Source organism: Oreochromis aureus, linkage group 7 (assembly GCF_013358895.1).
Source record: "Oreochromis aureus strain Israel breed Guangdong linkage group 7, ZZ_aureus, whole genome shotgun sequence".
Classification (NCBI taxonomy): domain Eukaryota; kingdom Metazoa; phylum Chordata; class Actinopteri; order Cichliformes; family Cichlidae; genus Oreochromis; species Oreochromis aureus.
The window spans coordinates 26,349,299-26,361,925 of NC_052948.1; the positions used below are offsets into that span (position 1 = coordinate 26,349,299).

Here is a 12,627-nt window from a genome sequence, read left to right on the forward strand (position 1 = left end):
TACCTTCACATGATACGGATTGAACACAAATGATGCAAAGAATATTCTTACAGTACTTACAGTACACATACTGTAAACATCCAAAAGTGGTGCCGACTATTATCCTGACCTTGTTGCAGGAATTAAAAAATACTGGAAACAAAGATTAAAGTAGAGTACAGATGACTTTTGCATATCACAAACTAAATGCTTGAGCTAAAAGCTTTCCCCATTTTTCTTTAAGTTACAGACAAACCAGCTTTAGTCTGGAGTGTATAATGTTCAAGCCCAACCTTAAACCTTAAAAACTTAAGGTTAAATTTCTAGCAACACTCATATTACATAGAACAGCTTCACTGGTTTGTTGAAACATTTCAGCTTGTGGTCTTCACAAGGGTAATCATCACTGAAGGCCACAATGTCCAATATGTTGTTCATGCAACAAAGTATTTCTATGTACAACAAACATTGCTGGACTTGTAACATGTTGTCCAAGCACGGTGAGAGTAAGTGAAGGTTTGCCAGAAACATCAACTCTGTTTCAAGACACCCCCTGATGGTTTTCCATCCTGGATAAGAAGGAAGGAAACCATGTCTACATAACTCAGACATGTACTAAACTTTGTGATGCATCTGTGTGTGTTTTGCAGTTTCTCTTCAAGTTCTTGTCCAGTACAAACTCTCTGTCTTATCTGGACCTCAGTGATACCAGCTGCCCTCTGGACACGGTCAGTGACATATTGTTTTTATAACTGTGGACTGCTTTCCATCATCTCATTGATTTCTCATTGATTGATATTTGGAAGAATCAGCGGCCATGGTTGGATCTCAACAAAATGGATAAAACAATAAAACAAACCAAAATCAGTGACCTCATAGCTTGTGCCCAAGACCAATCTGTATTACATTACATCTATGTTAATATTTATGTGTTATCCACTCATCTATCCAGTTCGAATGCCTCCCCAGGTCGCCAGTCTGATGCAGGGCCAACACATAGAGACAATTATTAGTAGTAGTAGTTGTGGTATTTTCATTGTCATTGTTGTTGTTCTTGTATGCACAGTATCAAAACAGTGGGTTGAAACAATTGCTACAGTTGCCTGTAATTTAACTTGCTTGTCTGTCTGTTCATGCAGTTATTTGTGTCGCTGTCTGCTGGATGTTGTTACAAACTGGTGCACCTTAACCTGGCCAGGAATCCTTTCAGCCACAGGTCAGCTCCACTGTCCATATCTGTAAACTCATTGGATGACTGAGAACCTTCACAGACTCATTGGACTTCAGTTTCTTAGTTGCTTTGAAATGCAGCAGCATTTGAAAACCAGCAGAGGGCATTCCAAGCCTTTGGAGTCATACTGCCACAATTTATAGGATCAACCAGTCCACAAGTTTACTTAAACAACATTAATGAACAAATTAAATATGAATATTCAACACAGTGCTGCGTACCTCAGATTACAGTCTGAGAACATATTAGCATGAAGTGTTCAGAAGGAGCTTTAACAGCATGTGCACAAACTGGCTTATACCAGAAACAAGTGGCTTTTACAACATATCACCTGATGTTGTTGGGAGTTGTTAAAGTTGTTAAGACCTTAAAATGTGAAACACCTGCCACCATAGAAAAAAAGAGAGCTATTCCAGAATTAGTAGATAATTTAGGTGTCAACATAATTATGTCCCATAATTTCTTTCATCCAACTGGTGTTTTTAAAACAATGTGCTTGGTGCTATGTTGGACACAATCTTGTTACAAATTCTTAGGAACTTGAAAAATGATATTTAATATTTTCCATATACACAATATATTAAGCCATTAAAAAGATATCATATTAAACTGTCATCAGCTGTTAAATTCATAGATTAATTCACTGATAGATTCAGAGATTGAGCAGTAGTATCTACTAAGCCATCTATTAACTGAAAGGTTGAATATGTGAGCATGATCCAGACACCCTGGTGTCTTCATGAATGTTTATGTGACTACTCCCTAAGTTCCTGATTCCAGCAAGAAATCTCTTTCTTTGTCTCTCTCTCCCTCTGTGTGTGTGCGTGTGTGTGTGTGTGTGTGTGTGCACGCACGTGTGTGCATGTGTATAGAAAGGTGCAGGAGGTCACGAGGAGCATTCAAGAGTTCTTTAGTCAGAGCTGTGAGCTGAAATATGTTGGGCTGTCTGCAACCAAACTACCTCCACAAGCTCTCAGGTGTGTGCACACACTGTCACATGATAATATGACATGAAAGCTCACTGTTGGCCGCAGGAACTGTAATGTTTAATGTAATGTGTTAATGTTTCGTACTTTTATATTCTAAATGAGTCACACACAGTTAGTTATCTGCTTGTATTGAGACGTTTCTTTTGTACAGCCATATTTCACCACCGGTACACTGTAGGGGAGCCACGGCACTTTTCACACTGCTTTTCAGAGTAATGCTAATGACCACAAAATTTCTTTGTGGGTTTTATTTTCATCAGTGTATTTTATCAGTGCTTTGCCATTGACCTTTCATTTTTGTGAATCATTAAGTAACTCAATAAAAACCTGTTTGTTAGCTGTGCTTAATGACATCAGACAGCAGGGGAAAAAACGTGGTGGTTGATGTTAGTCAGCACTGGCAGCCTTAGTTGTATTTAATATGAAAACATTTTTGACCTGGTTAGAATAAAGATGAATAAAAATATAGTTTTTCCACCACTCTTATCACGATTACTATTGTATGTACTAACTGTGAAGCATCCCATGCATCAGTAAGAGATGTTTTGAAGCGCTTTCGGTTCATGTATGTGAAAGTTTTTGTCAAACTATACTTTATTAGGAAATACTAGGTTAAAAAAGCAACCATTGCTTACCTTCAGAGTACTACTGTCCACACTGCCAGCACATAAACAGTTACAAATACTGACGAACTAGTAGTCTGTGGTTAATGAATCTATTGATATGTTTTGCAACTAGGTTATTACTGCAGGGTCTGGCAACCAACAAACGACTGTTTGGGCTGGAGTTAGACCTAAGCAGCTGCGAGGTACACACTCACATACCCTCATGCAGAAAGAATAGCTTTTTTCATTTATGATGAATGGTAGCATCCACAGTAGGTACATATTTTAGACCTATAAATATGTGTTTGTTTATGTGTAGCTACGTTCAGCAGGAGCCCAGGTGATACAGGAACACATCTCTGAAGCCACAGCCATCAGAAGTCTGGATATCTCTGACAACAGTATGCAAAACAACTTTCTTACACACAAATCCAATTATGCCATATAAAACCTGCAAAACTCATTTCAGTACATTGAAGTTCAGGACGAGAAGGCCTGGCTCACAGTCTCCACTCTAACTCATCCCAAAGGTGTTCTAACTCAGGCCAGTCAAGTTCTTCCACACCAAACTGTCTCATCCATGTGTTTATGGACTTTGCTTTGTGCACTGCTGTGCGGTCGTAGTGCAACAGGAAGGGGCCAAACTGTTCCCACAAAGTTGGGAGGACAAAATCCAAAATGTCCTGGTATGCCGAAGCATTAAGAATTCCTTTGACTCCAGAGAACACGTCCACTGCTGAGTCCACTAGCAACACCTTGTCAGGCTTGGATGCAGCTGCACGGCCATGGAAACCAATTCCATGAAGCTTTCGATGCACTGTTTATCAGCTAATCTGAATGTCACATAAAGTGTGTTGTGACTGACTCAACCCAAAGTTGGTGACTTCTGTGCATGACAGTGTATCTCTGAGTTCTTTGCCTAATTTTGTCAATTGCTTATTTTAAAAGTCAAATTATTTTTCCTCTCCAGAGTTAGGTGAGAAGATTGATAGCACCCTCATAACTATAACCTTAATATGATCAACAACAATTTGACAGTTAGCTTTTTTTCACTAGATGAATAATAAGAGAATTATTGAAGTACAGTAAACCCATTTACACCAGGAAGAATGAATGCTTCCATTGCACCACTTTTCCCTTGCTCTCTGACTGTAGGTTTTGAGAATGACATGGTGACCCTGGTTCTGTCAGTCGGTCGATGTCAGTCTCTTCGACATCTTGCCCTGGGGAGAAACTTTGCCATGAAATCCAGGTATGATGAAAAAGATTAAGAGGTCCCTTTACTCTACCACCACATTGTCTACTGACATCAGTTTATCACACTGACCCTTCACAATGTTTAAAATGCTTGCAAGTAAAGTAAATACAACTGATCATCTCATTTGAATGTTCATTAACAGTAAGTGGTTATACATAATAGTAGAGTCCGCTGTGTGCAGCTGGTCATCAGAGTAGAAACATAAAAATGATGGCCATCACTTTTATAGAATAAGATTGTCAAAGACGCCAACTGAAATGCAGCTGTTCACAGTTATATGTTTTTAAACTGAGTAACTGAATTCAATTAAACAGCTTTGCGTGATATGAAATTTGTGTCGCACACAAAGTAAAGTAATAGTAATGTAAAAAAACCAGAAACTGCAACAGCAGCAACTGCAAAGCTGCACTTTCAGAATCTGTAACATCATGACTCAGTATTAATGCAGCAAACTGATGCATGATTTGGACGTATGGTAACATCATTTCTGTGGTAGAACATTTAGTTTAAAAGATGAACACAAACTTGACCTTTGAAACACATAGGTCAGAATATTTCCAGGTCAAACACACATTTGACCTATTTATCATAATCCAAGCCATAATTTATCTGCATGTATAATCCTGCCTCTAGCTATATTGGTCCTAGATTCATAATCTGAGTTTCTCTTTTCCATAGACACCAGGTGTTGTTACAAGGTACACAAAGAAACTATCACTTTCTGCCACCTGTTTGGCTCAACCCACAAAACATGCCACTGCTAATTAAATCATTCAGATCACAATATTTATTTCAAAGTGTATGCTATTTGTAAACTAGTCAGCCTGTAATTTAATGAATGTAAATCAGTAATTGTAATTTCTCCTTGTTCTTAATTTTTTTCTCTTCTTTCTCCCTTCATTTCATGTCTGCCTGCTTTGCTATGGACCAGAGCACTCACCGATGTTCTTCAACGTATAGCTCAGCTAATCCAGGATGAAGAGTGTGTGAGTGAAACCTTCAGTGTACTTTAATGTAATTCAGTAGCCCTGCAATGGATGCTCAGCCGGTCAGATGTGTTACCCTGCCTGTGACCCTGAAATTGAAATCTGTGTTTGCAGCCCTTGCAGTCTTTATCAGTGTCTGACTCCAAGCTGAAGACTGGGATACACATTCTGCTGAGTGCTTTGGGTGGTCATGCTGCTCTGGTTGAACTTGACATTAGTGGAAACTTTATTGGAGATACAGGAGCTAAAATGCTGTCCAAAGCCCTGATGAGTAATACCAGCCTGAGGTGCACATGTAAACACACACACACTCTCTCTCTCTCTCTCAAGAATGTTTGTAATTAATAAATGTTCTAATCCAAAGAGCTAATTAGTGAATTAAAGAACATCCTTTCAGAGGCAGAGAAAGTATGAATATCAGTGGAAGACAGAGCTGTATTTCCTCAAACTGACTGATCTCTCTTTTTTAAGGACTTTAACATGGGACAGAAACAGTGTGACTGCTAGAGGTTTCCAGGATGTAGCAGATGCCTTGGAGAGGTCATGCACACACACACACACACACACACACACACACACACACACACACACACACACACACACACACACACACACACACACACACACACACACACACACAGGCAAATGTCAAAAAACGCTTTGCTGGCTTTTACCAGAAAAAATGTTTTTTCAAATATACAATTCCTTTGAGACACTGGCTGCTTTTTCACTCATGTTTAGTCCAGTCCTTGTAGCTGACAAATTTCAAAGGAATTTTTGTGTGTTCACTTGTTTATTTGATTGCTAAGCTGCTTAAGACTCATCTATGGATCTTTCAAACATAAAAACGGCACCTAACCCAAGGAATGAACCAGTAACATGTCTACATATAATAGACAACTTAGCAAAGAACCATTTAAATTGATCTTTGTGCAACGAAACAAAAAGCAGCCAACATCCAAAAAAGAGCTTTGTTATGGCCTTCAAGATGCTTTGAGAACTATTCCTGAAGACTATTTAGAAAAATTATAAGAAATATGAGAGAATTTAGGTTGTGTTGAAGAATAAAGGTGGCCATGTCACAGAAAGGTATTTGCAAGTCTCAGTAAATTGCTGCACCTAGTTCCCATTTTCCTATTAAATATTTTTAAAAGAAAGACAGACTCAGTATGGGTGACGGTGCAGTTCTGCACTTCACAGCAAGAAGGTCCTGGGTTTGAATCCAGTCTGATGCTCTGTGTGGAGTTTGCATGTTCTCCCTGTGCACAGTTGAACAGATCCATAATTTGATGTTAGGTTTCTTTGTTATGCAGGAACTTCACTCTGCAGCACATGTCTCTTCCCCTGGCCGATATCACACCGAGTTACCGTAGCAACCCTGACAGAACAAAAGAGGCCCTGCACAAGGTCAGTGTGTTTAGCAGGTTGTTATTTAAGATTATATGCATTTAATGTGTTTAGGACAAGGGTCATTTTATTTTTACATCACAGTTGAAGTTCATGTTTTCTCTTGTTTTCTATTGCTGACAATGTGTTTTTTGGACATCAGAGAACTGAGACAGCAAATGCAGACAGCAAACACATCTAACAGATTCATTGTACTCTTTGTAGCAATACAGTCCAAATTTATATTATATAGAGTAATATATATTAATTGTTGTTTGGAGAGGCTTCTTCTTTTTCCAGACGTCAGCTGTGTGTCTTTGTGTGTGTGTGTTCAGATTCAGCAGCATTTAGACAGAAACAACCAGAGACAGTCTGACAGCACAGAACTTCGACAAGTCTTTAGAACTCAACAGTCTGAAAAGGTAAGCCAGTGAAAATACAAGAGAATCATTTATATAACTACAACACAATTTATTCAACTAGTAAATTAAATAACTAGTAATAGTTGCTGCTCAACCCACAAATGATTTTCCTTACCAAGAAACATTGTTACAACAAAGAAATAATTGACCAAATGAAAATTGCCTTGCTCTTTGTGCTAGGTCATATAAATCTTATGTGTATGTTATCCACCATTTTAGCTCATCCATGGAATGTGCCGCCAGTTAGAGAGCAGCCTTCAACGTTTAAGCCACTGTAGCATTCAAGAGGACCAAGCTGATGTCCTCAAAGCGCACGAGGTGCTGCAACATGCCAGGGACTCTTTAAAGGTACACGCTTCAAAGTTAATTTTGGATATTTAAGCATATTTAAGTATGTTTTGATTGTTTTCCTCCTACCATTGCAAATAGAGGGGGACAGAATATAAGAAACAAAAAACTTCTTTGAAATGAAGTGAATGCTTTGTTGAATGAAGTCAAGTATTAGCCTGTAACAATATCCTCACTAAACTGAACTGAAGAAGCTTCTCGGATGAGAGGTGAAACGTCTTCAAGCAACTTAAAGACGTCCAGACGCTTTTCTTTGCAAACTCCTTTGACTACGATGACCTGGATGACTGAGAACCTTCACAGACATCCTCACTAAAGTGACCAGGGATTGTAAATGATGCTGTATTCCACCTAATATTTCTTTTGGTATCATTTGTGTAGCTGCTGCCGTCGCTATATGAGGTAGGCAGGAAGTGCGCCTCCGATGGAGACTTTGTGAACAGCATTCTTACTGACACGGCTACTGCACTGACCAATGAGTTCACTAGGAGCATACAGGTAAATGTTTAGAAAGCACTCACTGTGTGCACACGCGTACACACACACACACACACACACACACACACACACGTTCAAGAAATATGAGGATCCATGTCCAACTTCAACTTCAGCAGCAACAACAAACACACACAGATAGCCCAAATCAAACATGAATAAATTCTTGAAAAAAGGCTTCCCTTGCAAATAACTTGGGGGCTTCTTCATCTACAGAACACAATGTAGTTCAAAGTATCTGAGAATCCACAGAAAGCTTAGTTAATAGAGACTGAGGCAAAATAGAGTAGTGCCATGTAGTCTGAGCAATCAAAAAATGAATTTATTTTGGAATGGATGCTGTTTTTCAGCTAGCTACATAATTTGTCTGTTAAAGTTTTAAAAAATAAGCAAATAAAAATTGTTGTTTTAAACCTTTTTTAAAGTTGTCTATATTATTTCCAATTAAGTTAAGGGTTTAAATGACGTTTGTAAATTCTCTTTATTTTAAAAAACTCTTACATGTATTTATGTATATATATATTTTAAAAAGAAAAAGACAAAAGAAAAAAATTAGACAAAAAGTGTGCAAAAAGCGATCAGAAATGAAAATTATGTAACTTAATACCATGTTCGAACTATTACTGTAAGTTCTTAAGGCTATTTGGGAGACCGCCAAACGGTAACATTTGAAGCAATTTCCCATCACACCTCACATTTCTCACAGATGATGGTGGTTAATTGACTTTGCAAGATTTGCAATGACCCCACTTGTCACAGTGTGCAACCTCGTTAGTGTGAACATCATCATCAACAGGAGCTCTCTTGGGTGGTGGTGGTGTAGATGTGATGCGCAGTGATGATTCAAAGGATCAGGCTAACTTCTGCCTGGAAGCTATTTTGTTTCAGTGGCTTTTGGACACCAAAGTTTTGAGTTTAATGCTGGATGGGACATGTATGTCACAACGATATTTGACAAACTTCATCTATATCAAACTGTTTTAGAAATGTTGCCAGACTAGGTTACATGTGACATGTTATTTAAGGATTAGAATTGGTGAATGGGTTTAAATTTACCTTTGGTAAGAGAGAGCTGGGGTTTTAGTTAGGGGTTAATTTTTAGTTAATTAGTTAGGGGTTTTAAAATTACCCATGACATCATTTTGGAAATGATGTCATGGGTACTTGCCAGGTCAAGCTTGGTCTCGAGGGAAGATTGTTTAATGCTGTTTTGTCTTCAGATGCCCAGTCTTGTCCTTACTGAAGTCCTAGTCTCTGTGTTCCAGGAGTTGTCTCAAGGCCTGATGAGACACGCTGATGCTTTGTACCCACGAGTGGTCCAGCGGTCTAGTGTGTGTGAGTGTCTTTCAGAGTGTGTCTCCAAAAGAAGCACACAGACACACATATTCATAAGAAGCACTCTGGTGGAGAGCACAGGGCACATCATCAACAACAGACTGCAGTAAGGACATTTCCACAGAGCAGTGGTTGACATTTAGTTAATGTTTTTAATGAGATCCCTTATGAGTTAGTACCTATCAGTACATATTACATATCAGTAAAGTCAATGCACATCATATCAGGATTAGAGATATTGTTTGATGAGTTAAATAAAGATTATTTAGTGTGATGGTTCCATGGTTAGTGTATACATTATAAACATTATAGACTGAAATGTACACATTTCTTTCTTTTTTCAAAGTTAAATAAATAAATGCATGATAGGTATGATCCTTTAGTTTTAGAACTTGTATTAACAATAGGAAACTGATCTACAATACACTGTGAAAACATCTTTGTTTTAGTTTCTCTGTTTCGACAGAACAAATAAAATAAAAAGTAAAAGACACAGTCTGGTTAGATAGAGTTTACGCCGCAGACATTTTTGACTATAAATCTCTGGCACAATCACTGTATCTCTTATACCATGTCCTCATTAATGAAGTTGTTCCTTATTTCCTCTGTCGTGTTATTAAAGTGAACTGAAGAAAACACTGACTGTCACTCTGGCTGAAAGCATTGTGCAACAGGTGCTACAGGATCTAAAAGTGGCACAGGACAAAATAGTAAGTGTGTGTGTGTGTGTGTGTGTGTGTGAATACTGCACACTCCCAATCAGCCAAACCATTAAAACCAGGTGAAATAATGAAGGTCATCTTGTTACAGTATATGTTCTGATGGGAAACCTAGAGTACCTTTATTCATAAAGATGTTGCTTTAACACAATGGTTCCCAAACTTTTTTTTGCTAGGCCCGGACAAAAAAAAAAGTTTGGGAACAAGCGCGCGCTGTGCGGACGGCACAGCGCGTGCTCCCGACGCAGGGCTGTCCAAATTCTGCCGGGGACACTCACCTTGGCACCGCCATCGTGCAGGTGAAGCCAAAGGCAAGATATGCGTCATCATATTTTGTAGTCTTTGGCTTGGAAGGAAGTTGGTTTGGAAGCATATTTGGCGATGCTTCATCCTCTGCTTTGCGTTTGTGTGGGAGCCCCGTCAAAAACCTGTCCATTATGCAGGCTCTGCTACCCCCCCAACCTTTGGGAACCACTGCTTTAACACATACCACCCACTAAATACTGATAAACAACCGCTTTTGGCAACAGCACTCACTGATAACAGGAGAAAGGACCAAACCACATAAAAAAAATTAACTAAATGACAGGACAGGTAGCCTGAATTGTTGGCGTTGCACATCCACAGATTACTCTGTAACAGGCCTGATCTGTGGGCGCGCATGCTGCAGCCTACAGAACCCAAAGTATCAGCTGCCAAAGTCCCAGGTCCAGAGAATACACCCCACTGTGTCTGAGCTGTTTTGGCAGAATTAGGGTGACCTCCAGAATATAAGGCAGGTAGTTTTAATGGTGAGGCTGATCAGTGTATGTGTTAATTATATTATATACAGTACAATATTTTTACACTTTATTTCCCAGTATTATTATTCATATACATCAATCACAATATTACAAGCCATCAGTGAAACCTTTGGCACTAAGGAACAATTCAACATTTTTGTAAAATGCTTGCTGTCTTATAAGAGTGAAAGGTTAATATAAAAAACTTTCTTTACAGAGTTTAGAAATTTCACACAATACACCTAATTCAGTGCTTAATCCTAATAGCACTCTATATGACATAAGTAGCAGCAATATAACTCATTTTATCTTCTATGGAATGCTTTAAGCATCGTACTGCGCTGTATGTAAATATCTTTGGTATATGCAATCATGGGGATAATTGTTTTCTTGTATTATTCAGGATTGTCTTATAAAAGAAAATACATGCAATACCCAGAGACTCAACATCCCAGAACTCAAAGTGGTTGAGAGTGACTTCCCAACTGATGACGTTAGTAACACACACCTATCTATCCATCCACTGTCTTTTTTTAATCTAATTGTTTAATTTTCCGATTTTTCCTAATATTTTATTATATTCTCTCCATCACAGTACAGTCCAGCAATTTGGAGAAATAGTTTTTACTCTAAGAGCCTGAGACCCGCCTGTTCAATTAAAAGTAAGTGAAAACTATTGTGTGATCCAGTCTCTGAATCTGGATTCTGCTCACTTCAACTCATTCAGTGTACATGTGGAGGTAACTGCAAGAACCATCAAAAGAATCAAAATCTAATTTAGTCATTTGTACTCACCTGTTTTAACTTCTATATTTGTCCAGTCACTCACTGTGTCTGCTGTTTCCAGACAGGTGGAGCAAAAACAGTTATTCTAACCACAATTCAAAATAAAATAAATTTTTTACAGTGTAAAAAAATCATATTAAATATAGATAAAAACAATTAGTGTCTTTAAATGATCTGGTTTTGCTCAAATCACAGTCTACTTTCTGTAATCTCATACAGTCTTCTTATATTCTGTTTCAATATAATCAAAATGTCTACTATCAATTATTGTCATATATAGAGAGCACTGTGCAAAAGTCTTGACTGCCCACTCATTTTATAACATTTCATTAGAAAAATAGGATATAGGTGCAGTGATTTATTGAAGCCTACATGGAAATACAATTTATGGGGGAAGAAAAGACAACAAGCTTGAAAGTCAGTTACTGGTATGATAGTTACCAGTATGAATTACTGGTATCACCTTTATTCTTCAACCCAGCCTGACCTCTGCAGCAGCTTTCTTGTAATTTCTTAAGTAGTCTTCAGGAATAGTTCTCTAAGCACCTTGAAGGACATTACAAAGCTCTTCATTGGATGGTGGCTTCCTTTTGTTCCATTCTCTATCAAGATGATCGCACATTGCTTCAATAATGTTGAGGTCGAGGCTCTGGAGGCCCATCCATGACTGATGCTGTTTCACTGTGGGCTTCTTCTATCCAAGTATGGGTTTATGATGGTTAGGTACAAAGACTGGACTGAAATTGAGTGAAAAAAAAAACAGCCAATGTCCAAACTTTCAGAAAGCCTGGACAACCTGTGTTCAAACCACAAGCAAAATATAAAGACATTAGCAGAGTACTATATATACAGTGCCTGTTGATAAGCTCCTCAATGTGTGTAGCTTTGCTCTCGGGTCCTCCCAGTTTTCTTTATTTAGGTTCAAACCTCCTGCAGCTTCCTGCTGAAAAGCTACTCAAAGGGACAAAATCCTGAAGGCATGGGGCACTTCCCAGACTGCAAACAACAGAGGGTCTAAACAGCGATCCCAATTGCATCCGTCCTTGTGAATGGACTTACAAATCACAGACTTTAACATTTTATTCAGCGCGCCATCAACCTGCCAGTCTGAGGGTGGTAGACGCCGTTCCGAACAGAATGGGCAGTACTTCAGACTGACCATTAATGGTAATGGGCGCTTTCGGAATGGCCGGCTGGTTCAGGATACCCCATGGTTTGCCCAGAGTCAGTGTCAGACCACCTTGCATCACCACTAAGCCCAGCACAGACATTGCAATTCTTTACTGGTTATGAACGCACCCCTGCA

General features: G+C 38.7%; 1 protein-coding gene across 1 annotated transcript in view; it reads left to right on the top strand.

The window, feature by feature from the left end:
• Positions 1-12,627, top strand: part of carmil2 (capping protein regulator and myosin 1 linker 2) — a 64,788-nt gene that overhangs the window by 14,334 nt on the left and 37,827 nt on the right. Inside the window, exons 14-30 of the mRNA XM_031753530.2 lie at positions 630-707; positions 1,119-1,195; positions 2,083-2,187; positions 2,938-3,007; positions 3,124-3,205; positions 3,960-4,056; positions 4,994-5,048; positions 5,163-5,335; positions 5,520-5,588; positions 6,362-6,455; positions 6,770-6,856; positions 7,076-7,204; positions 7,586-7,702; positions 8,965-9,140; positions 9,657-9,744; positions 10,939-11,028; positions 11,131-11,197. Of these exons, the coding sequence (XP_031609390.2) occupies positions 630-707; positions 1,119-1,195; positions 2,083-2,187; positions 2,938-3,007; positions 3,124-3,205; positions 3,960-4,056; positions 4,994-5,048; positions 5,163-5,335; positions 5,520-5,588; positions 6,362-6,455; positions 6,770-6,856; positions 7,076-7,204; positions 7,586-7,702; positions 8,965-9,140; positions 9,657-9,744; positions 10,939-11,028; positions 11,131-11,197 (1,654 nt within the window). The remainder of the gene's footprint in view (positions 1-629; positions 708-1,118; positions 1,196-2,082; positions 2,188-2,937; positions 3,008-3,123; positions 3,206-3,959; positions 4,057-4,993; positions 5,049-5,162; positions 5,336-5,519; positions 5,589-6,361; positions 6,456-6,769; positions 6,857-7,075; positions 7,205-7,585; positions 7,703-8,964; positions 9,141-9,656; positions 9,745-10,938; positions 11,029-11,130; positions 11,198-12,627) is intronic.